General features: G+C 30.8%; 1 protein-coding gene across 4 annotated transcripts in view; it reads left to right on the top strand.

Annotated features, from left to right (window-relative positions):
* LOC116779101 (uncharacterized) overlaps nt 1-27,373 on the top strand; it is a 90,567-nt gene that overhangs the window by 45,761 nt on the left and 17,433 nt on the right. For all 4 annotated transcript variants that reach the window (XM_032673269.2, XM_032673270.2, XM_032673266.2 and 1 more), the window contains 2 exons: nt 4,353-4,500; nt 16,832-16,989. In XM_032673269.2, the coding sequence (XP_032529160.1) occupies nt 4,353-4,500; nt 16,832-16,989 (306 nt within the window). The remainder of the gene's footprint in view (nt 1-4,352; nt 4,501-16,831; nt 16,990-27,373) is intronic.

Below are 27,373 nucleotides of genomic sequence, written 5' to 3'. Positions count from 1 at the left end.
ATATTTTTGATATTGGATGAAGGATTCTTGAAAAACTAGTAAAATTACCAACTCGAACAAAATCGTACATTAGAGGGAGTTAATTAAATATTTTAAATTTTTAATAACTTGAAACATCTGTTTGAAAATGGTTATATTTCTCAACGCAAATTGTTTTTTCTTGTTGATTCAAAATCAAATTACTGAGGCTTTAAATCGGACGAAATAAGCCATAAAGTTAGTTATATTAAAGTTACTAGCGGTGTTTTAAACATCAAGCCGTGTGCGGAGAATCCGAAATCAGTAGCGAATGCGAATATTAAACGTAGCTCGATTGGCGGGCGATAAGGAACTCTATAGCGGTTAATTTTGACGTAAGCTCATATAATTAATCAACTTTAAATTTTGTTTACAATGATGATAAAGGAAGTCTCGGTTGTAACTTAAATACGTTTATTACGATTTTTCTGAACCGTTCATTGTTTTTGAATAATCCGCATTAGAATAGCGAATGTGTGTTATACAATGTAAAGTGTAGATATCTGGATTAATTAATGTCATTTTTTTATTTTTAATCCGAGTATGACTTTTTCACACCTAGAAGATAACAGTTCTTTTTGCGCATACATAATATTCTCGCAACTCTAATATAAAATACGTATATGAATTCAATACACGTCTCTTTTTGTTTAGATCTAAAATACCTAAGGTTGCTGTCTCTAGTATACTAAAACATGTTTTTCCTTCCATTGCGAACCGTATGCAATTAACATTTAAACCATGTCCAGTGTCTGATAACCTGGCTAGATCCTTGCGATGCTGTCCCGTTACAGAACCTGTCCAGCCCAATTGACCTCGGAACTTAAGATGGAAGATGCACTCTGAAATAACTATTTTTTTTTTGCTAAAAAAACAGTCATTTGTTTAAGTAAAGACATTGCGCGTAAAAGGTATATCTGTCATCAGCTTTGATCTCAAAAAACAATTCCTAATGTCTGTGATGATGTATTTCTCGGAGATGGCCAGTTGGTATCGTGAGTGTGATCAGATGACATTTCTCAGCCGACGCCTTATCGGTTTCACGTATGGAAGTAGACGAAGCCGCATTACACCTACAGTTTTACTATTCTGTCCGGTTAATCCAATTTTTCTCGCTGTTCTCTGGTTTTACCTATAGAAGTCCTATTTATATTTTATAACTTCTGATGTTTTCCCTGTATTATTTTTATTATTTGTTTTTCTGTATGCACTTATTCGGTGTATTGAATGACATCTCTATTTCCCTGAACCTTAAGTTTTTTTTTATTATCATGATCTTAAAGGACAAAGTATGATCAAAATGTACTAACAGTCTATTAAGGTCTTTGCATTTTAATATATGTAAACTTTTTGATACTGTTTTAGGTATTTTTTATCTATGTACATATTGTTTATGTCACTCTTTCCATCCATCCCACATAGTGATCTTAATATGTGGTACTTACACTGAGGGTTTACCGAGAGGAACACTAAAACTATGCAAAATTTATTCTGTATTTTGTTCACATATGACATTGTTATTGTGTCATTGTATAAGTATTTTTGAAGCAGTCCATTATATCAATAATTTAAATTAATATTCATTGTTATTAGAAACCTTGGGATGTACATAATTTTTATGACGCCGCTAATACCCCACCTTAAAACTAATAAAAAGTTTGAAGATAATCAATAAAAAACTAAAATGTTTAAAACGTCAAGGCTTATATATATGTGAAATTAACATTTGTCAGCAAGCTGTAGTATGACCGTGAACCCAATTCAATGACTTCATTGCCAAACAGAAAAACTGAGGCTTCAAAAAACATGAATTGCGAAAATATTTTTGACAATATATCGTTTTTGAGAAATAGAACGCGTCTAATCATGAATGTGGCGTCAACTTACGAACGCTTCAGTCCTATATGCCGTATATTTATGACAAATAAAAGTCAAAATTGTACACAAGACGAAAACACTGAGCACAATAGAATGTGTTAAGGAACTCCAGCACGTTGTCATTTGACTTGGAAAGTAGTTTGTGAAGAATGTGCTCTGGCTTTTTTTAGTTAATTTTGTATAGTGTTGCAACGCACCAAACACTTGTAACGGTAATTATTTTTTGTTACTATTGAAAAACGCTGGCATGGAGATGGTTTGTTTGGGATATTATAAAGAAATTACCGAATAGACACGGGATCTCATAATAGAAGGTTACTAAGTACTTATTTATAACATAAACAATTTTTAGGTCAAATTACTTTTGTTGATAGATATTTTAAAGTAACACAAGCTTATGTTAAAGAAATTTAAATATCTAGTTAGGAAGTTATATAATAAAGACATTACTTTATCAATTCCTCGCTAAGTACTGCTATAGTAACAAGTTCATAATATCCAGATAGCATCCCCACGTGGCATGAGGCATCCTTTACCGTAGTAATTGCATAAAAAGAAAATAACAGCAAGAAGCAAGACCTGTTCCGCTAGGTTCTAGTGATGATTTAACGGGTTTTATAGCTGATAGCGAAAGCGTTTTACGTTTACAACGATTACAACGATTAACTATCAATGTAACGTTTAACAGATTACATGCTATGTTATTGTTTGAACTTTATTTATACACACAATGATTAAACTATTGTCTGTTTATAACAAGATGACAGCCTAATGTAATATAAATTATTAGCTAAATGTCAAATTGTTCATTTAGTAATAATAATTTATTATATGGGATTCATGTTTTAAATAATTAACTACGTAATATTCTAGTTAAATATATCGTTGTTATTTATGAAGTAATTATGTAATTATAATTAATCTATGTGCTTGCTAACTGCGCTATCTGTGCTGTCATTAAACCGGTTAAACCCCGTCTGTTATATAGGTCAGTGCATCGGGAACAGGTTCTCTGTTGTGAACCATCTATCCTGTCGTATATTTTCCATAAAAACTTTAACAGGAATCGAATTTTATATAAAACTAACTTGGGAGTTCGTCTTTCAGTGTTTTACGAGTTAATATCTATTATATTTTGGACTCGGTGAGATCTTATGCATATTATGTTTAAATCTTATAAAATATTCACGTTTAGTTTAGAATTGGTTTAATCTTTATATTTTATTATAGGCCTTGTATTAATTTAGAATAAAAACCGGTCAAGTGTACAAATGTAGCAGCAACAAAACGTAATCTTGTTTAGAAATTGCAGTTTGTATTTTCTTTAACGCCATCTCTAAGCTCCTGACTTTAGTATAGGTTTTCCTTGGATTGGAATAGACAATATCGGGTGTAGCAAATCAGACAGGTTTGAAAAACAAAGCTATCTCGATCGCTGGTTGTAACAGGTTGCGAATGATAGTTAATAGACCACTAAATCACTTGTGAAAGTATTCCTACAGAAACTTCGACATATTGAACATAAAAAATTTACAACAAAAAGTATATAGTAACGCTTTTTTTTATTTTTATTATTTTATATAAATTATACAACTTTATTGACATAATCATTACAACTTATTCTTTGTAGTGACGAAAAATTACATTCAAATTTGTAATACGAAAAAAAAAACGAAAGATTATGAAAATATAATAATAAATATCACAAACATTATTTAGTGTTTCATATATAAGTGGTTCGAGATAGCGCTATCGATACTTTCTCCGACAACACTAACCATTGTTACATTACCTCAGATACAAACAACGCCGTGAATGGGAGGAACTGATTATTAGATAATGCCAATGCCGAATCCAATGCCACATATTGTTTGAGTCGGAAGGAAGCGTGTATAATGCTTTGTTAGCCCTGATTTAAAGATGCTAGTGATGGGACGAACAAATTCGTTGTCGTTTTTGTTATAGGAATTATATGCTATAGACGTCTTTTTTCCAATTAAAATAATAACACTTTCTAATTAAAAAATTTTATAATACTTGATATGAGTAAGTAATATTTACCGATAAACACACTTTTATTTGCCTAAACTAGAAGAATATGATAATTCAGTTTAAAGTCTCTTCGAGTCGATGTTGGTATTTCTTATAAATACACAGGATTTTGACAAATGTCCCATCATTAATAACATTCCGTATGAATGGAGAAGTAATGAAGAGATCATAAGTATAAAAGTTACAAATACAATAAAACATGCTTTTACAAAACTATTGTTTCTCACGACGATGTAGATGGGTATTAAATTAATCCATCTTAGAAAGTTTGTCAATTGTGTTGCTTTGGTCCGTTATGACCCAGATATTGACGTAAATATAAACGTAATCAGACGTTTGTTAAAACATATGCCTAAAGTACAAAATAATACACAATAAGTGATGATGATGTTCTTTTTTTACAGTCTAGGACCGTTCGAAGCGACGACTGGCGGAGAGATGGTGTCACGGCGTCGAATCCTGTCGCGTTCCCGCGATGATCTCACTCAGGCTTTCGCCACCCAGATGGAGGAAGAAGAGGATGTCTGGTATCAGAAAGATAAACTGTATAAGGTCAGTCATATAAAATGGATATAATTAAAGCTCTCTGACGACCAATACAAACCAACTAATATCTTATGCAATACGAAAAATCATCAATAATATTTTTTATAATAATATACTTCTTTCAAAGCATTAAAATTTAATTATTTGGATAAAAATTAATTGAAAATGCTATACATCATGAAATTCAGTTACATGCGTCACTGCTTTTAAACATATTTATGTACCTACAACAAAAACAAGTTACAGTGTTTATATTTATAAAAAACTTAATTTGTAATATGTGGCATAAATTACTAAGGTATATAAATGTCAGTCTTTACTAAGTTACAATTAATGGATATCAATAACCTTCGTCCAAGTCGATATCAAATTAGTATTATCACGAAACGGCAAAACAATGAAATTATAATGTCCATTCGATAACACCTAATCTGTTTTTTACTTTCTATACATCAATCACGAGGCGAACGAGTCCATGTACCTCGTGTTTCGGATGAGTTCACATAAATACTGTTATAACAGTAGGTTAACAAATGACAGGGCCACAGAAACCATTTGATCTTTAATAGCAGCGTTTATTGTAGGAAAGTACGTAGAAAGTTTTGTTATCGAAGAAATATCTCAAGAAATGTATTTTATTTCAAGCAACTAGTAGTGACGTTAATTTTATATAGAAGCGTTTTGTCGCCAGAATGCGCTTTGGTTGTGCGAATGACCGTTTCGAAATGTATCTTGTGCAAGTAATGCTTACAAATTGCGTATCGCTTGCTTAATTTAATAAACACCGGTGTCCCATAGTTGTTCCGCGTACATAATATGTTTTCATTTCCTTTGTCTATGCTTGACTTTTTGTAACGGTTTCCGAGGGTTATTAAGGACGTGAGAATGCGATGTCTCACAATGCCGCCTGTGCGCTCATGTTACAATTAGCTTCGACATCACCATCGATTGGAACGTTCATTTAACTTATATTTACGACATCCATCTCGTTAGGTTTGACTTCACAACGTAATATGAAATGACTAACAGCCGCATGCAACTCGTTAGCTTCACGCTTTCATAAATTGCAAAACTGACATTCGAAATTTTCGTACTATTGTATGGATTTGAACTCGTGTCAAATTCTTCCACCGATTTAGCTGACACCTTAGATAATGTCACATGTCTCAAATCATCGTGACAACGACACTGTAACAAATTTACAATGCCCATCCTAAATACAGCGATTATGCCGTACAGTTCCGTTGAACCTTCATTACCAAATCGTTTAACATCATAATTACATAACACAGGTTGTTAATGTTCAAACGAATATGATGCTATGAGTCTCGTCATCTCACTGCGATATAACCTCTAGAATTAAGAATTAATACCACGCACGCATCATTATTTATCTCTATTAAGAAATCTACTAATATTCCTTATTAACGTTTTGTTCGAATTATTCAGTTAAACTTGTTTTTTTAACACTCGTAAACACTCTGAAATAGATAAGACCTATTTCTGAATAAAAGATAATTTAGTGAGAACCGTAATTTCGTGATCTGTTGTCAATGGGACAAGGGGGTCAACTCTGACCCATTGATCGAGATCGTGACCGGTGGACAACAATGGTGTATTACAGCATTGCAAATCGATGGCGAATTCACTATGACCTTACTTACCATACAATGTCAAGTATCGTGAAATCATTTCCGTGATTTCTTCTAACCGAATCGTATAATCTAAGTATTCTGAGCGAATATTCAATATGGCTATTGCAATATATTAAAAAAAAAACTGGATTTTCCTGGACAAGTATTGAACGATCATTTCGTTGCATTGCAACAGAATAGCTTAAGTTTCTCGTGAGGTTAAGTGCTCGGATTTAAATGACTTTATCATATCGTGACACGTAAATTATTAGCAGAAATATTTTTTGCCGAACATTGACCGCTTTTCAATCTAAAGTCTTTTTTAAATAAAAAATATGGTAACATTTAATTTTAAATGAAAATGATTTATTCAAAATATTCTAATTGATTTCAGTATATTTTTAGTACACATAATAAATAAAAATTTTAGCATAACATTCATTTTATCACATTGATATTAAAAACATTTTATACAATAAAATAGTCCCAAAAATTTGAAAATTAAATGTACTAACAAGGACTTCAATTTTTTTTAATATAATGCTTGCTTCGAGTTCCAAACATTCTTAACTGTTAAATTTAAAACTTAAATGAAAGAAATTGATTTAAATTAAATTATTTATAATATTAAACATTTATAATTTCATTATAACATATATTTATGTTATGAGTATATTTATGTTCTATAGTTTTAGTCAGCACCTGAGATTGATTGTGGCACTAACAAAAATTTCATCCATTCTTAAAACAAATTGATGTCTTTTGTATATGAGACTGTTTGTATTTGTCGACGAGGTCTCCGACGAGTTGAAAACCAAAACAAATTATACAACGACGACCCTATTACATTGGCCAGTGGCCACTGTGGGGTGTCGCAATTCATTACCTAACACCTGACGGAGAATGTCTCGGCTCTAACACGTTTACCTTAATTAAAGCAACACAATCTTATAATAATATTTTCTCTATATATATTTAGTATACAGCAGCTAGGAAATTTATCCAATATCTACTGTCTGATGTATTCCGAATTTTACTTACATAACACTAACAGCATATCTCATCTCCAACGAAGCTTGTGATGTCTGAAGATAGTTTAGTCGTACAGAAATCACGATGTTCAGCATCTTAAATAATATATCATATTTTCGAGACATAAGGTTCAAAATCGATTAATAAAGTAACGGTTAAGATACCAACGACCTCAGCGACGGAGCGATGCGTGCCGAAAGTGAAACTTACGTTTTACGTCTACAAGTGATTTTTTTACTGTGACGTATTACGTCGAGTCGTTACGATAACTGCAGTTTTGTGTGAAACAATGATTCTAGGAATGATACTGTCCGAAAAAATTAATTGAAGTGATTTTAACTTGTGAAACAGTTTCATTTTTGTACACAAGCAACGGTTATTAATGAAATAACCCTGACTATAGGTACATTGCATTCCTAATATTATTATAAAGATCTATTTGCGATCTGACCTTTCTGATGGTTCGTATATGACTTTCGATTTCTGTAATCACAACATGTAATAATGTAATAGGTCTTCAATATTAATCATCTTAGGGTTGCATCATGAATGCAAGTCCTGTTTATAATTCTCGTGTCCTGTTTGTGGACTAGAGCATTGAACCTGGACTATATTGTTAAGAAATTCTTCTTCTTTCTGCTTCTTTATTCATCGTATAACTTTGTTTAAAATCATCCAGATTATAAACAGATCTAAGACTTTCGCGAGTTTTATTCATTTAAATGAAACTAATATTTTTCGGATATACTACGCGTGCTTTATTTTTGTAAAAAACTAAATACAACCGACGTTTCGGTTACTTTTTAGCAACCGTGATCACGGGCAGACGAGATGTGATCACGGTTGCTGAAAAATAATTGAAAAATAATTCATCACACACGCTAAACCTACTTAACACTCAAGACAAGTGGCAGTCTCTCATAGGTCACAATTTGATATTTAAAAGCGAAATAGAAACCTTGTTAAAATAAGCTACTGCTAATGATGGAAATTTAAATAAAGATATATATTTATTTCTATTTAATTTGGATATTTTTTTGCAGACAGTTGACATTGTGTCAATGTACAACCCTAAAGAGCTCTATTAAATGACAATTAACTCTAATATAGGTTACACATTTAATGCAAGTAGCAATTTATATTCCGTAAAATTTTTTTAGTAGTCCTCACATAGATACAAGTATTCACATATTAAAAAAATTTACATAATTTCAGTTGTATTCTCCGCAGCTAGGTATGACGTAAGTGACTCTATAGAGCTTTGTCAATGGTATTTATTATAATGCAACTCTTAGGAAATATTGATGATATTAATGATGCCGTAGGTCGACCATACGATTAACTTTATCTCTTACATATGCAATTGCAACAGGTTTAAAGTTTGTACGTGAATCACAACTAGTTAGGTAGTATATAAGTGAATTTTATGTTAAATTTCAACACATGACATTTTCCGGTCTTCAAATACGTGAGAACTAGTAGTATATAAAAAAATACTTGTAAATCGTGCTGTCATAAATTTAAAGCGATCCTTCAGTTGACCTTGATATGTGGGAACTAGGGGTACCGTCCTTGCACGCTCCCCACATCCGGGCTTAAATAATTTTAATAGCCATTCGAAAAAAGGAGCATTAAATTAAAAAAGATACGAAATTACTATGTAGGAATTCCGCAGAAACACTTGCCTCGCCCTGAGTTATTTATAATCATCGTCTTTATTACTTCTAGGACTTGCTATTAAAAATTTTGACTTTTACTAAGGAAAGATATTAAATATCCGTTAATAGTTCAGTATCTTATTCAATAAAAATAAATATTTATGTGAACATTCACTTTCATTTCAATATCGAAGTTTTTGATATGGGTCACAGTCGGAAATATAAAATTATTACAAAAGGCATAAACTTACAATAAAAGTCGATTTCTTTCAAGACATGACCGTATATAGAAAACATTATTAAAGAATAATTCAAGGTTATTTTCATATTAATAGTGATGTTTTAATTAAAAACACATCTGGACTTATAAAAACTGAGGCTGACATTAAGAGGTTTCAATACAATAAAAAATATAATATAAGATATTGGATAGATATTCCACAATTCCAATGTGAATGAAGCCTTAGCATAAAGAATATAAAGATATATATATAATTAATTTATATTTTGACATTAACAATATACAGTCGACCTCCGCCGGTCTGGTTAATAAGATAATTAATTTCTTTATAAAATTTTCTTGAAGCAGAAACAATAATTGGTACGAATTCTTTGAGACTATACTAAACGTTGATCGTGTGTGAGAAATACAAACGAGCATTCCTCACGATCTAATCTCTTGGCATGCTATTTAGATTGCTCAATTATTGACTCGGTAAATATTATATTTACACTAAAGATTTAGTTCATTTTATTATTGAATATTTATTTCGTGGTAGTTCTTATTAATACAAGTGTGACCTTCAAGATATTACCTGTTTTAGCCGCGACAACTGTTTCACCTTTCGATTCAAACACAGTTTAAGAACTCGAACAATATTGAATATTTTTTTGTTATAACATAAATTTTTTATTATTTATCTAACGAAATATCTATTACAATACAATCTGTCGTTTCTTTTCATATCAGTTTCACTTTTTAGCGTCTCCAGTGAAAGTCGATATCTCAGAACCTAACTCTTTCATCGGTTTCTTGCAGTAATAGAGTAAAGGAAATCGAAAATATCACTTAATTAATAATAATAAATGTCTCTGAGGGAAAATAATGTATGAATAAAACGCTTTACATTCATTGTTGTTCTAAAAGGAAACCATTTGCAATAACATTGTCATTCAAATCTGTACATAAGTTTGAACAAGTGTTGCAATGTAACGCTTTTCCATTGATTATTCATTCTTACACGAACAGACTGGTCCCACATTATACGTATGTATAATATTATTCACTCATTTTTATCCATATATTATAACAATCGATTAGCTGATATGTCCTTGTAAGAGACCTACGGGTACAGCCGTGCAAGACGAGGCGAACTGGTGACCAGGAAGTGAACAACTTTCTATTTTGCTCACCTGTCTTGCAGTTATTAACTGTCACTGCAATTACGACTCTGTACATCTTTATCTAAAGTTCCTTTTCCATTGGCTGCTCTTCTGGTTCTAGTAAAACAAAAAACTGCTGGTCTGTAAACTGGTGAATTACACTTAGTAAGGTATGGACGCTTGTTATGGTATATTAAACGAATATGTTTCTACAAAACTATACTATACTCAATAAAATAGCACTTTCACGTAATATGTTTTACCATCCATAAAACAGATTCAAACTCTGTCTAAAGAACATATTGGGAAGTAATTTTTGGCAATTTGACGAGTCATTAATGTGTCCACAATGGTGTTAAACACTTACGTAACACCTCGAGGCTTTCACGAGCGTGCGTGCTCTGTGCGTGCTCGCCGATTTTCACACGATTGCTGGGTCATACGTTCATGAGATTAAAATTATATGACACATCTCGATCACTGTGATGCAACCGCATTGTTATAAAACACGAACAAAATGTTTATACTAATTAACACGACTAGTGAAGCATTAAATAAGCCTTTTCGAATAGCACTTGTTATATGAACATGTTCAAATCTTATCTCGATACGTCTAATAAACAGCTTGTTATTGTTGTACAACAAAAAGTTTTACAGCCGAGACAATTTCTAATAAGTCATCCATCACACCTCTGGCACGCTTTGTTTTATTTTCCGCTTTTACACTATCCAACTCGAGTTTACTGTATTAAAATATGTAAACCCAAATATAGTTCTTTTTGGCGAGTCATAAGGCTTAAATTCCCATTAATATGGATATAAATCTATGATCATACAACATGTGTACCTGTCAAGTCATTACAGATATTCGTAGGGAACATAGATGTCAGTAGTGAATGATTAGAAAACAGCTTATTAAAGACTGAATGTGTCGGGTTTCCAAGACTTGACACCGGAATAATGAACAGCTATCCATTGCAGCGAATAACTGTCTGCATTATACCTCATTCTCTTCTACCAATAGTGACATCAAAATAAAACCTCTTTTGATGATTTGACAATGATTTCAATATTCAAAATTAAAAAGTATTTGCTTGGATTCTTTTTAAAGAGTTAATATTGAAATAGTAGGCAGAACATTCTAGACTTAGGATTTTAATATTACAACTACTGTGTAGGATTTCGATTTCATTGAAACGAAGAAACATGAAAATAAGATAATTTAAAAGGTTATTTTCCTAAAATTCAAGCAACTGTTTAAGATACAAAAAGTAACTAATAAAAAGATGTTCGTATTTGTAGAGTCATTATACCTATTTTTATTAATGTACCTATGTATACAAAAGATAAAATAATGCAGCCTATTTTAAATCTACCATGACGAACATAAAAAGCGATTGGTTTATACAAACGACATGCTTATAATAAGACGTTGGGTGAATATTACATCAAATAGAGCAGCCTCGCTCACCCTCGTTGACCTTTTAATACAACAGAAGTGAACGGCGTACGACGGAGTCAGGGGTCATTTGTGAATTATCCGTTAATACATACGCTATATGTAAATAACATTTTGTTATTAACAAATAGCTTATTTAGTTATAATAACAATGAGTGTCACGGTCGTAATAATCTTATAAGAAAATTTTGTTTCTTGTTATGATTGACTCATGATAATTTAAATAGTAATCATCTTACATTCCAAAGAAACGAAATTCTCTATATAGTTTCAATTTCATCAAAAAGAGCACGAAACAAATAGATTCATATCTAAGCTTGACCATGAAACGTACTGAGTTTTTTTTTAATTCTCATATAAGTACGTAACGTGTGCTAAATGTAGAAATATAAAAAGGTGATCGTATAAACGGATGAATTATTTTATTGTTAATGTAATATAACTCTCACTTTAAGAAGCACATGTCAACACGAATATGCCGTGAGTATAAAACTTTCACTGCTGTTAGATTACATCTCATGTCAATAGTATGGAGTAAAAAACTGGTTCAACTACCGCGCATTAAACCAAAGTTAATTCAAATACAGGAGGACATTGCTCAATATATTTTCGGTTATAACTTAGATCGATAAAAAATCTTGTAAGAAAAAGTGTGATTATAATTCCATATTGAAATAAATTAAATCTCAACCACTCTGCGTTATTTATTTAAATTAAAATCTACACTTTATAAGTAACTATAATTTTTCATAGAAAAAATTAAAATATATAAATACGAACGTTTCGACAAACACATTATTTTTATATTGAATTTGTTTACGTATTTCATGCGATACGATGTTAAAGGTTAAAGATTTATACAAATTAATTTGATGTTCGACGTATCTTCTTCACTAATTTGTCATTGATATATGACATTTAAAATAAATCTATAGGAATATGGGTATTTAGTATTTACGTGACCAGTCATTAATATGATCAATCGGCTTCGGTTGGTATAAATAGGTGCTGTCATAATCTTATCAAATTAACTTTAATAGATATATTTAAAACCTTGTTTTTTTTTTATTATTTCAGTTAATTTGAATTTACGCTTTAACAGTTTGACAACCTGTCTTGTGTATATTTATTCTAACACACCTTGAAGTGTTGCCAACATAACATAAAAATACAGATCTTTGATAGATCAATGGTATCAGATTACACTATACCGCAAATTTGATTGGTTGTTAAATGAAGAGATAACTTTTTGAATATTTTTTTTTTAAATATTACACTATCGATAAAAAATTTAATGCCTTTGGAAAGGTCACTTGAGATGGATCAAATTGTATTTTGAACTGACTGTTAAAAGGATTTTTTTACACTATTTACTTTTTCGTTATTTCAACAGATTCACTTATTTTATGTTTGTTCCACTTCTTGGTCGTAAATAACAGAAATCACATTAAAGATTGAAATCAGCACGTTTTCTATAATAGCGACAAGCTTATTTTACGTAAAAACTTTTGGGATAAACTTGGACATACTGAAGTAAAAAAAAGTTCTTTCAAAATACTCACATGTTGTTAAACAATTTGAAAATTCCTTACAAGACATATGTTTCACTCAGAGCTGAATGTGACACCTTATAAGCATACACATAGAGTTCAAATTGAATGACGATGTTTAATATATTGACACTTAATGAGAACTCGTCTAATAAAAACATTACGGAAACTTGACCGCAAGGCCTTCATTTAACTGTTTGTATGTAGAACAGCGTTAAAAAACGTTCATTGTATAAAAATGATTCTTATCCACAACTACTTAAGTATATATTCCAATGGCTAGAATTCTACATTTTAAGAATGCGGAAGGACTATGACAGGTGGGTAGAAATATATGTGCATAATAACTTTTCTATTCTTTCTTGGATAAATAGATGTTAACCTAAACCCAGTTAATCTTTATATGGAGAACCAGTTTGAGGACTGAGGTTGACATTTAACATAGATTTTTATAAACATATTAGATTGTAAGACAAACAGAAATTAAGAGATACATTAAAACATCGTCTCGTTTGTGGTCAACGGCTAATTACTTATAATAGAACTTCATAGATATTGATAACAGAAGAAAATTGTTCTGAAAAATTAAATCTCTGCTAATTATCAATAAATGCATAATAAAAAATTGCTTTCAGTTTAAGAAAGTTTCCGACAAAATTACTTTATAAATTAGGAATTTGGCATATGCCGACAATGCAGATAAAAAATTTAAACAGTGCCAGATGAAGCTAGGAACGACCTTTAAATGCTAAACATTATAATGCATGACACATGCGTGCAAACCATAAGAATCGATGAGACAAAATAGCTCGACGCAAACAAGTAAACTGTGAAGTTAATAAATTAAAAGTATTTACCTCTAACGTCCTTGCCTTATATGGTATAACATATTTTTTTTTAGATGTCGTATCGTACAACATTTTATTACGGTGAAGTAACACACCAAACGTATATATAATATCAATTCATTTAAATTTTCCAATATTTTTCCTTTTAGCCGTGAACTGGCAAAAAAATTAAAGTAATAAAAATAAAAACTTAAACTTATTTAAATTCATTATACGTTATCCCAAAAAGTCAAAAATAATTTGTATATCGGATAACCAATTGGTCTCAGCTAAAAGGACATTTAAATGTCGTCTGAAGTTCTTACGGCTATATATGACTATTTCTTTTTAGCCATTAAACTCGTCTTTGTGTCTTTGGTAAAACTTCAAAAAAGTATTATTATTCTTCCTTCCCTTAAGTATTTAAGACTAGGTCCCATTAACGTGACTTTCAGAAAGTCGATGAGTCGAAAGTTTCTTCAGACAAAATATCGAGAATAAAAAATGCGAAGTCACTAGGCATTGGCAGCATATGAGTAAAGGCAAATGAGAGTATCCATAAACTAATGAATAGTTTACCAAAATATTTTTTAATACACAGTTTCTAATCGCGCTTACGAAATATTGCTCAACACTAATTATTATCAATTATAAATAGAAACAATTGCTTATATGGATGATGATTTAACCTTTAATAATTTATCAATTATAATTTCGACTTCAAATGTGAATGCAATAAAATCTCTGATTTATCTTACATGTAATATTATATTATATTTAAACCCTTTTATGGAGATCAGAATCTTTATATTTTTATAATAAAAACAACGTCATTTTAAGTAGTAATTTGAAGTGGTTTTAAAGTAGTTCCAACTAATTTTTCAATATTCATTATATAAAATTTAAAAAGGGACAAGTCCATTATGTGAAGATGAAAACATAAATCAGACCAATGATCAAGCATGACGTTCAGAACTGAACCTTTGAGACTAACGAGCGACATTCATTCGCGGCATACGATTGTACTTTGGTATATACCAGTATGTACGCACGTGCTAATGTAGATCTCAAAAACTATGCGATCGAGAGAAAGTACCATCGATTTGTTATAATGATAAACTCGGACACTTGAATATTATTCAGTATTGTGTACACTAATGATGATTGCAATGTCTAGTCCCACTAATAATACAAATGCGAAGGTTCGTAGGTATCAAGATATGTATTCTCGTTACTCATTTACGCAAAAATTATTTGACATGTTTTCATCTCATTAAACGCACACTAAAATTATAATATTGTTCGAGTCAGACATAAAATCCTTATTCGTTAGAGAAACTTCGTAGGTTTTAAAGCAGGTAGGGGATATAAAATTATGTTTTATTGGTCACGAATGCAATGAGGCATATCTTGAAGTTGATGAAAGAATTATACGTTTTTACTAAAATTAATATTTTTATATACTATTTTTCGAGAAATGGATACAATATTTGCATTATTTAAAGCTTCCTACTAAGTTTAATGTAGAGAATATGACCTAAAAAACATTTTGCTTTTGAAAAGAATGATTTTAAATTTATTATTATTGATGACAAAATTATTTTCAAAAATCGTGACACTATCAATGTCGCTTACAAATTAAATAATATATATATTTTTTCACTGAAATATTAATCAAAAAGTTAATTCTATTTTACAAATTACTTTATAACAAAAACGAAATAGATTATCATTATTAGTAATCATTTAGACAACGGACAAGGAAGTTCATTTTTATTTTGATGTAATGTATTGAGCATAGATATAAGTTTTTTTTTATTTATTTAAATCTCACAATATAAAGTAAAAAATATAATTTTATAAACAACATGGCATCAATCACGAACTTTCGCGTTGTCGGGACCAACTATTCAGTTTTGAAAGTGAAACCTGCCTCCGCGCCTTAACACACTAACTTATAACCTTAAATAATAATAATAATAATCAAACAAATGTATTTAAACACTGTATCTTATTTTATTCATTTCTTTTTAAATTATACAAACATTTTTGTTTACGTTTTCTGTTCTGTTCCTAATATATGAATTCTATATCACATAAAATTATTTAAAAAAAAGTAAAAGATGAAGTAAATTCTTAGTAAAATACGAAATCATTGATGATTCAATGAAATCACTTTCAATTGCACTTCACACAACATAGATACAAGACTGCAAGATAATGTGCCTTGAAGTTTATAATCTATGTTGGCAAATTACTAGAGCGTATCGTTACAGCGGTACAGGCAGTGTGTCGTACAAGAACATTGCTACACCGGGTCTGTCTAAACTATGGTAATCTTCCATAAAATGGAACAGGCAAGGACGTTTTTGGTAATTATAATTATACGCCATACACGGAGCGTCTGCTTGATGAAAAGATAATAATAGTTATAGCTCACAAACTAGTCTGGTTGGCACTTGATTGTTCATAGACATATAGGGGCTTAATAGTTTGATGATCTCAAAAACATTCCATGTATGAATCATATATGAGATTGCTCCCCTGATTAGTGTCACAAGTTAGTGAGCGTATATTTTTTCATACTTTTTTTTAACTCGCTCGTTTGACATGATCTCTGAACCAAGATATCAAACACCCGGATTTAACCGTCTCTAATTGTCAGAATCCTGAGGAAACGTGTCAAATATTAAATTTTTTTTGTTAATTTCGATGTGTAAAAATGATAATATATATTTTTTAATCATCAGTTGACATCCATTGTACTTTTCTAATATAGTTCTATCTCTTACAGGAACACATACAAGAAGTTTTAGACAAATGGACTCAAATCGACGATGAGATATGGGCGAAGGTTATTGTATTTGAAAAGAATCGGAGAGTGGCAAAGGCATACGCTCGTGCGCCTGTGCTTACTATCAACGGTTCTGATGATGGATTCGATGGAATGAGGTACGTTGACTTAAATTTAAAAATGTTTATAATAAAATGGATACCTATGTTTATTTTATACTAAAGAAGCAGAAATATTAAAACTGAAGATAAATAAGCACTTATATCCAATGCCCAAATTCAAACAACCTGTCATTTCAAATGCTTAAATTTATAGATAAATATACAAAGACAAACAATACATCACTAATATATGAATAAAATAGTGGCGACGCAGCCTCAATTAAAACAGAATTATAGAAAAGCTTGTAAGATCTAGTTACATCTAGAGCTGTTCAGCTTACAATGATTTATTCATATTGCAAAATAACTGCTTCATAAACAGTTTATAGGTTCTAAGCCAAGCCTGTGGCACGTGGCCGCCCTACATACCGATTCATTACGATTTTAATCAGCCTAGTCTTACACCGTCGTGATGCTATTAAATCAACGTTTTGTTGTACTCTACGTTTTGTAATGATTATTCAGTAGTTAAAAAGCGAAAGGAATAAATATTTCATCACGTCAGTGATCCTTTGAAACATTACTTTACAAGCGTGTAGTTAAATAAAACATTTAATTGTATACATTTCGAGTAATAAAGCGATGTTACGTAGCACTAAACTTCCATTTTATTTCGAAAGCTGCTAAAGATACATTGCTCAAATTTGTAAAAGATTTCCTTTCTGGTGTATAAATGTTACAAACGAAATAAATTCAACGGTGCGTTGACAAGGTCATTCAAGTGTTGCTATTATTTATTCATAAATTTAAATTATAACATTAACTATATTTTAAATATTTTACATATCCCGAATGATAAATAATCTGAAATCGTGTTGTTGCAAAACACAACGAATTATAAATAACTTTTACAATTCAATGTTAATTATATGCGTTTAAAATGATATCATTTCTTAATTATATGTTTAGAGAAAGTAATCACGTTTTGTGCTCTGGCAACAATTAAGCAAGTGTGCGTGCACACGCGTCGATAAGTGATTTGATTATGACCGGTTGCTTAACACGCCTAACGCCGGAGCTATTGGCGGTTGCAGTAAAATTTTGCATTGTAATTTTAATGATTGATTGTTATAAATCATTTATAAACTTTCTAAACACTACGTCAATAGATGCTATACAAAAAATTACATAATGTTCATCACATTTAGGTTTAGTTTGCTTTAGTATTATGTTCTCAAGTATAATTTAAAGTGCAATAAATCTTTCGTTATTCTAAGCGTCGGATTAAACGCGATGTCATCTCGGTGAGGAGCTATCGGATGCTGCGTAATGACACGAAACTCGCGTCGACTGATCATTGAGGTAGGTCCGAGTTGGCCTTTTATTTTGTCATTAACTGATAAAAGTAGAAGCAAACGAATAAAACATTAGGATCTATAAAAGATAAATGGACGCATTCATTCATGACATTAATTTTAATCTGTAAAAAGAGAACGTTTTTAGCCAGCTGAATTAAATAAATTAAATCTAAGATTTTTTCTCTCTGTGATACAAACAAGGAAGTGAATCAGTCCGCTATCAGATGCACACATACTAAATCCACACACATTAATTAGTTAGATATAGTATAGGAGACCGCAAACAATAAAGATCGAACATTCCCTCTAATAATTAGGACTGGTTTACGGATGTCTGATAGGAAAATGGTCGCTCTAACGTTAATTTTATTTGAATTAATGGATTGCGGTTTGTAGGAAGTGTACTTGCTTTCTTTGTTTTTTGTTTAGACTGCGACACGCGAAGATTTATTTATTTATTGTTAGGTTTCTGTCTGGTAAAGAGAGGATATCGGTCGTTTTAATGTTTTATATAAAGGATAAATTCAATCACGAACTGAATGCGAGACAATGTAGATATATATTCGTTTAATATAACCAAATGTCAAAACCGTTTTAAGATAACCTAACTATTGAAATACGTCAGCTTGATGATATTAAGTAAACAAATGATTACAAATACTGATTTCCGTGTTTTGTAATACAGGTAATACATATTATATGTAATGTATATTTTACAATATTCCTGATTGAATAAATTACTTAAACGTAACAAGCAAAGCCAGGTGCTTCGCTACTCTGGCCCGACCCCCTCGATAATGTCTCAGACAATCTGCCCACACGACATTTCAAATCGGCACGCGTCCTGACTTTTACAATGTACGACTACAAGTCAATATTTTTGGACATAAACTTAACTATCATTTCAATATAATTTAATATATTGAAACGTATACAAAGCTGTAGTTTAGAACCTAATTTTGTGTTACAATGTTTATGAAATAATGGTCGATTAAAAAAAGATACAAGTAAATTTTTAAATAACAATAGAGTTAATTATATAAACGATAAACATTGCTATGAGGTGTAGGGCAGAGTGCATTGCTTTATTTTGTCGTAAGACAAATCGTAGGATGTAAACGATCCTAAAACCACGGTCGCATAACTATTATGTGTTGCAACATTAGCTGAATGTTATTGTTTATTGTGTTCTTATCGATATCTTTGCTTTGTTAGTTGGCGCGGAGCTCCATGTGTACAATAGGGAACCTTGGTTTTTGTGAACGCGTAATGCGGTAGACACCAATGTGATCATTGATTGGTAATCATCATAAGTCCTTATGAATACCTTACTTCGTTATTTTAAAGTACTCCTATAATATGATTTGAATGCACATACTAAGTTTTCTGCAATAGAAACGAATATTAGCCACATAACCTTTGCTATGATACCATGTTTAAGTTGTGTTGAATTCTCATCATTTTGTAACTAATTAATTTTTTTTTTATATAGCTCATTAGCTATCTTTATTATATATAAACTCCTTGACATAAATTTATAGACAAATGAAACTGAAATACATTACCGCTTATATTATCGATTCGAAACAGCTGACATACCAACTGTATCAATCAAAATTTAAGATTTAACTCCTACTTAAATTACTCTACAGGCGCCATGGTAATACGTCAAACTGCTGGCGCCTACGAATCCTGGTTTTAGAAAATGTATAGCAAAGTGAACTGTATTTTATATATAATAAATTTTTATTGTCTATACGTACTTGTAATTTAAGCGCAGTTGACAACAGATTCATTTGATTTGTCGATTAAGATTGCGAAGTCATAAACATTCAACTTTGAACCCTGTCCAGTTGGATTATGATTGATTTTTCAATTATGTTTTATTCTGTTGTGTGACATAATTATTGTTTGCTATATAATACACTTGATTATAAGTGCGGTTGCGATTGGAAAGTAGGACGACATTGAGGTAGGCTTTTGCAAGAGATCTTATTGGTCAGTGTCAACGAATTTGTTTCAGATCTTATGCAAGCATTGTTATATTAAATTTAACATTGTTCAGTGTCCACTGCTAACAAATAAGTAAATCAAGATATGTTTGTATTACTCTTCATAGTTCATCAACAGTTGATTCCTGGCTACAGTTGATTCCGAACAAAAACTAAACACTCTAATATCATACTAAGAAAAGAATTTTAAATATATGACATACTTACTTTAAAATAACAGAGAATCAGTTAAGCGTCATTTAAAACGTAATTTAGGTTTTACTTTCTAAGACCCTTTAATCTCAACCGAGATAACTGAAAATGGACTTTATATATTGCATGCTAGATCTAATTTACTAAAAATGTAAATTTACCGTCTTACAGCTATTAAGAATTCAATTAAGATTTAACGCAATTTGCGCATGCGAAGCTTTCGTGTCTAACACTCGATCGTACAGTAATTTACAAAGTACGTGTCGTTATCTTTCGAGTTAGAGGATATTTTTGATCTCAAGTGAAGTAGCTACTTTTGTTTCTGTCAATGTATGCAAATGAAGGCAATCAGATGGTCGAGTGCACGTGGGCTAGTTAGTGTTAACGTGTTTTATTACTGATCCGCTGGAACGATTCGACCCACGGTTGTACGTTTCGTGTCCGTTTTTGTTCCTGTATTAGAGGGTTGTTATACATTTTGCTCTTAACACTAGCTTACATGAAATATGTTTAACATTACTAGCGTGAAGTTACAATTACAATGATCCGTGATTCTGTATTCACTAACGAAAGTCTTTGTTAGTCTTATAAATTCAGAGTACTTTACATATTCGTGCCTGTGATACATTTTGATATGATAATATTAGCACGTTATGTTTTGACATTATATTGCAGGGAATGGAACTTAATTCTGTTAAATATTTGCTCGAACTCTATGGAACAGAAACATTTTTATTATTTGGTCATGAATATAATATAAAATTAAAAAAAAAAACATCTATATCGAGTTCATTAGTAAAATGAAGAGCTTTCAAACAAAATAGTAAATACTATGAACTGTTATATAAAAAATATAACTATTGAACGCTACTCGAATGGAAAATCTTCGCCTGTTTCGAAGTACAATCGAATTTTACTCTCGGTATCGATAGTCATAAGCAATATCCATAAAATATTCCGGGATGAAAAATATTGATTACTAAAATCAGAACGTGACTATTAAATAGTCAATCGATCTATATGTCGACAAGGATTTGTTAATATCTACAAAACAATTTGTAATATCTATGGGAGATTAAGCTATTATTTTCCATCACAAAAGTTTCGCTTTGCAATATGAATTACGATATATTTTTTTAATAGTGGTAAAACGGTTTGTTGTAATGGTTATAATAAAGGTTACGATTACACGACAATTTGTATAACATTTAATGGCCCATAATTTGCTAATTCAGAACTGTGGGTGATAATTTCGTGCATTTTCATTAGATTTAAAACTCTGTATTTAAGGACATAACGATCATAATTCTTAAACTCGCCCGGTGACACAATCATTTGACATTACTCAATTCAAAAGTGTGAGCCTGGTTTAGGGCATTAAACGGAATAAATGGATTTCCAAAGTCGAAATGTCTTTTATTGACTACAGATAATTGTTTCGTTTTAATTGCTTGATGTAAGTCATACATGTAAATGTATTCGAACCTGTCTCATAACTTCATATATTATAAATGAAATGTAGTAAATTTTATATGAAACTTTTAATAAAAAATATCTCGGAAAGATTATTAATTAATATCATTTCGAGGCCATTTCTTTCCTTAAAGTTATGACCCCTAAAAGTCTTGTTGTATCTTATGATAATACTGACTTTTCGTTGACATCATGTTTTGACATCGACGTTTCTCATGCAACCTTTAATTGAACTTTTAGCATAACCGTCTATATTACTTTCACTTTGTATTGTGCAGAAACATTACTATAAAACTCGTAAAACGATTTTAAAATTAAAGCGGCGAAATTACTAAAATATCTATTAATGTAATAGAAATTATGCAAATCATTTAATAATAAACCTCTATAGTAAACAGTGCTGCATTTTGTTTGAACGTTATGAACGATAAATAATATATGAGGTGATTTCGAAACGCTGTCATTTTCATTCCTTAAATTGGTCAAGTAACCTTTTGCTCGTCTGCGCAAGATTCGTTAATAGTGTTGTATGATACATACATAATAGATGAAAGGTTAATTAGTGTTGATGAAGACCTTTAAGTTAGTATATTAAATAGATAGAATATAGTAACAAAATAAAAAGAATTCCATTTATAATTGCAACAACAAGAGAGATTACAGACGAACGAAAATATAGTTGTAGTGGTCGTTACCGTAATTGTATGTAGCAGCCTTGCTATAATAAATCCTCAAGTTAAACAAACAGTTGCTGTAATAAATATTTTCACGCTTATTAAAGAGATTATCTGTTTTGGGCCAGTTTTTATATTATATTGTAAACTCGTTGAGAAATGTTTGAAATTTTGTAACATTTCAACCAACATTTAATTAATTATTCTCTTTGCCAAAACAACGTATTCAATTGGGAGTGATTAAATATTTTTTTAACTAGGTACGTGTTTTTTTAATACTATATTTATCAAATCAAAACTAAGAACAATATATATTTAAACCAAAGGATTTGGAGATGGCCCATTGATAGTATCAGAATTTTATTATAAAACTTCGATGTATATTTTTCCATAACGCGTTTATTAATGAAAATAATTAATATAAAAATCCTATAATTGAATTATATTTAAAGTTGTAACTTCAATGAATATCATAAAATAAAATATATTCAATAAAAAAATTAAGACAATGATAAAAAAGGGCGTAAAATATCGACATCGTAGCGTATGCTGACGAACTTATGGCTGACTAAAAAAAAAACGAAACGACACTCCGATGACGCTAATTTGGTAAAGGATTTTTGATTTTATAAAAACAACATTAAATTAAGGCTATGTGTAAAATGTCGTGATCATCACATCCTGTTTAAGTATCAATGGTTCAGTAGGTGTGCCGAAGGTCGCCGGGTTCGATTCTGTGCGTGAACTCAAACGCATTGTTCACACAAAAGGAATTAACAAACGTTTAAGATCGCGACAGATACCAAGATTTGATCTGGATATGCAGCAAATAATTTAAATGTTAAACATTTGATGAAAGATAATGATAATTTACATATAAGTGAATAGAAATTTCCAAGAAAATATTGAACTATGATACCGTTAAGCCGTATATACTACACTGGACTTTAAAGGATTTTACTGACATACGCGAAAGTGTCGTAATTCAAAGAAAGTGTCGTAATTCAAAGAAAGTGTCGTAATTATTAAAACAAATTCTTGTGTAAAGGAAAGTAAAATTTTGAAAGGTGTTAATTTAAAACATAATTTTCATGTCATACTTTTTTTCAGTCTTTCGGTAAACAGATTTCACATTTAACACTATTTTTATTAATCATTTGAAATGTAACTATACAAATACGTTTCGCCGTTGCAGATGCTTCGTCGCCCCAAAAATTATCTGAACCCTAATAATTCAAGAGGATAATATAAAGAAAAAAATTTCTTACGACTTATCTGACTTCACTTTGGAATGAATAAAATAAATAATAAAATCTTAATGGAGTATATCTACGCTAGCGCACCTGACATTAGCTTACTTTGTGTGGTCCATTGTAGTTCTGATATGACACCAATGCCTTACTTACGTCTGATGATTATGAAACTCGGTAAATCATGTTGACATAAGAATTCTTAAACGCCTCTAGGATCAATAAATTCTGTTACATTCATTCAAATGCAAATCTAAAAGCCATTGTGTGATACATTTTATTACAATATGTGATCATGATGTTTGTTTATGTTTTCGATGCAATATTTTACATTGATATCTTTACATGATAAATATTTAGAAGGATTTTAATATCTTTAACATTAACGGAGCTAGTCTCTTGTAGTGGGAATAAGTTTAACAGAAAAAATATGTAGTTATAATTACTTTGAACTTGACTTGAGTTAAATTTAAAAGGTTTTCTGTCAATAATAATAAATGCCAGTAAACAAAATCAATCTCTATAATGTGGCAAGAAAGTTCCAAATTATTTATACCCATACAAATCAATTTTCTTGAGCTGGCCCTATGGTTTACACTTCCATTTCAACACGGTGCGAACTGTTCTGCACAATGAAAGCAAAGTCATTGTGATATTGACACTGATACCAACTGGAGCGTCTGTAATGGCAAATACAAGGGGATAATGAAAGAAAAATGAAAGAAAAAGAAAGTAGTAATGCGGTATTCATCAATTATTACGGAAATCGATTATACAGTGCAGACAAAATGAAATAGGCTACGGCTGGACTTTAGTACTGTTCTTTGTTGGCATTGATTTTGATATTGATATTAAAAAAATACAATGAATGGTTAGTGGTAATTTCTCATAAATTTTTTTGTGAATAAAATAATCTTAAGAATCTTTCTGCCAGTCGTTCCTATAATATTCCTAACCCTTTCTTTAGGGATAGGGATTTTAAGTATCGAATATTATTTATGATCTACTTTTACAACATAAATACGAATACCCAAATCCTTGGAACATCGAAGTCACGGATCACATCACCAGCTATTGTCTCTATTGACCTACAACGGTCATGTACTATACATCAGATTCAAAGTTACATTGAATTGTAAATTGTAAGGCCTTCTGTTCAATTACTTTCCATCAGTGCAGCGTTACTTTTACACCCATAGTTTTTTGTTCTTTTGTGTCCAAAAATGTATTTGATTTTTTCAAGTAAATAACAAGAAACCGTGTTTTAAATATAGCTAAAACAGTTATAACCTTGGAAACTTAAGAACTATTGCGAATGACCGTTGAACTTTTAGATTCTTGTCCAAACAATCTACGCATATAAACGTTTGTTTACAATGTATTGTAATCCGCTAATTAGTGTTAAATCATTAGCGTTACCACAAGGACGAGATTATAGTATAGCTATTTAAGAAATTTTTGCCTAACAAAAAGGTATCTCACGACATATAAATTTAAATATAGTCGTTGTAAGTACCTAGGACGGTGGGATTATTATTTTTTTTATTATTCCTCTTTTGTAAGTTTAAACAATTAAGAAAATCACACCATAGATCTAAGAAAATTTTACAGTTTAGAGATTATGTTCTAAAAAGAAATTATATTAAATATTGTCTTAGAATTCATAAGTGCCATATCCAAGTAAACAATGATCCTTGTCAACATGGCTCGCGCTTCCTACTCGAGACTGAACCGATCCGGTACCAATCAGCTTTTACTTTCGACGATGTTTCCGCGAACGAAAGTGCTTTCCAACGAGTTTTATCGATGTCGATGATTCATAATTTTTTTTTAATTTATTCTTTATTAAACATGAATTACTTCCACCATCGACAGATTATTGATACGATTTATTCCATAAAGTTTTTATGAACATTAATCATTTATAAGGTAGAGAATTATTGGCTCTAATTGCAATTTTAAACCTACACTAGGACTGGCTATATTTGGTTTGGAATGAAATAAATCCTTGAAAGGAATTCGATTTTATGTTTTTTATGATTATTCAACTTGCGTAAGATTCTGTGGGAATATATAAATATAATGATCTTTATGAGTGTGATGGTTATAAAAGTTATTGTTAATGTAGAGGTAAGTCTTAGTTCCTCGCTGACCTTATAAATGAGTATTTGCTTTGCTCTTAATAAGTAAAAACTAATGCAACTTGCTGAATGATTTTTATCGATAATTATGGACGTCTTTAACAGTTTATCTTTCACAACACTAAAAATATCAAGTATAACCAGTATCAAAAACTTTCTTGTTCTTAATAAAAATCAAAAGTGTATAGTTAAATTATAATTAAACTGCGTGCAATGAATACAATATATAAAAAGTGGTTTGTGTATGTACATAACCACGGTACCTATATACGTTCACAAAAGTTATCAAACGTCAAATTATGTTTGTCTCTCAGTATTAATAATAGCATTAAGTAATTTATAAAAGCACCCAATATCTTTATTAACAATTGAAGTAATTATACTGCAACTTAATGTAGAACTGCAAACAACCAATCTGTTTTCTGTCGGAAACCGTCGGATTGCAAGTCAAACCAGCATTCGTCCGGTTTTCGTTTTTTATCTTTCCGAACACTTCCTTAATTGAAATCAATTAACGTAAAGAATAAGAAATTTAAGTGTTAGTTCGTATTGCATGTCAGCCTGCTTCCGTCATATATCCGATTGCGTGAATGTGTTCGGCTTGATATACAGCCTTCCAAAACAACCTGTATTGAGAAAAACACGCACACAATAACGATTGTCATACAAGATACAGCTTCACACAAAATCTTTTTATATAAAGTTATATTGAATTTAAATTATCATCGAGTACAAAGGCTTAATATGGAAATTAGAATGTGTTGAATTTTGCAATCGACACCTAGTGTATTAGAGCGTTCCATATTCATTTCAAACCAATACAAATATAAGGACATTTGTCAGGTTTGTGCGCACATTACCTAAAGTGTCTACAACGCTCCCATTGCCTTTGATGATAAATGTTTAGAATGTTCGCTTCCTTGGAAATAGAATTGAATGTACCGTCCATGATTTGCGATTTGTTGTGAATGAAAAAAACGACAGCGTGATTTATATTCCGACACAACAATTTCGCATCGTTCGTGACTGGAACAGTTGCAAGTAAATAACATGTCATTTTATTAAATAACTAATAAGGTGATACTAATTACGGTTACCATTTCATTATGACGCGGCCTTGGTGGAGTCACGAGTGTCCACGGTCGGAGTCAATGCATGTTATTTCTGTCCATGCAGAGATATTTCAATTGTTTATATAAATACTGACATAAAAACATAATCAGCTTCTAATCACGATAATGTCACTTATTGAGTTTCTTATTGATTCGAATGAAATCTCGTTATTATGACCAAGGATATTTACTTTACGCCTTCTCAAATATTTGCCTATTTAATTATTGA

This window comes from Danaus plexippus, chromosome 6 (genome assembly GCF_018135715.1).
Source record: "Danaus plexippus chromosome 6, MEX_DaPlex, whole genome shotgun sequence".
NCBI lineage: Eukaryota > Metazoa > Arthropoda > Insecta > Lepidoptera > Nymphalidae > Danaus > Danaus plexippus.
The sequence above is the reverse complement of the archived record's forward strand: the minus strand, read 5'-3'. Positions and strand labels throughout refer to the sequence as shown.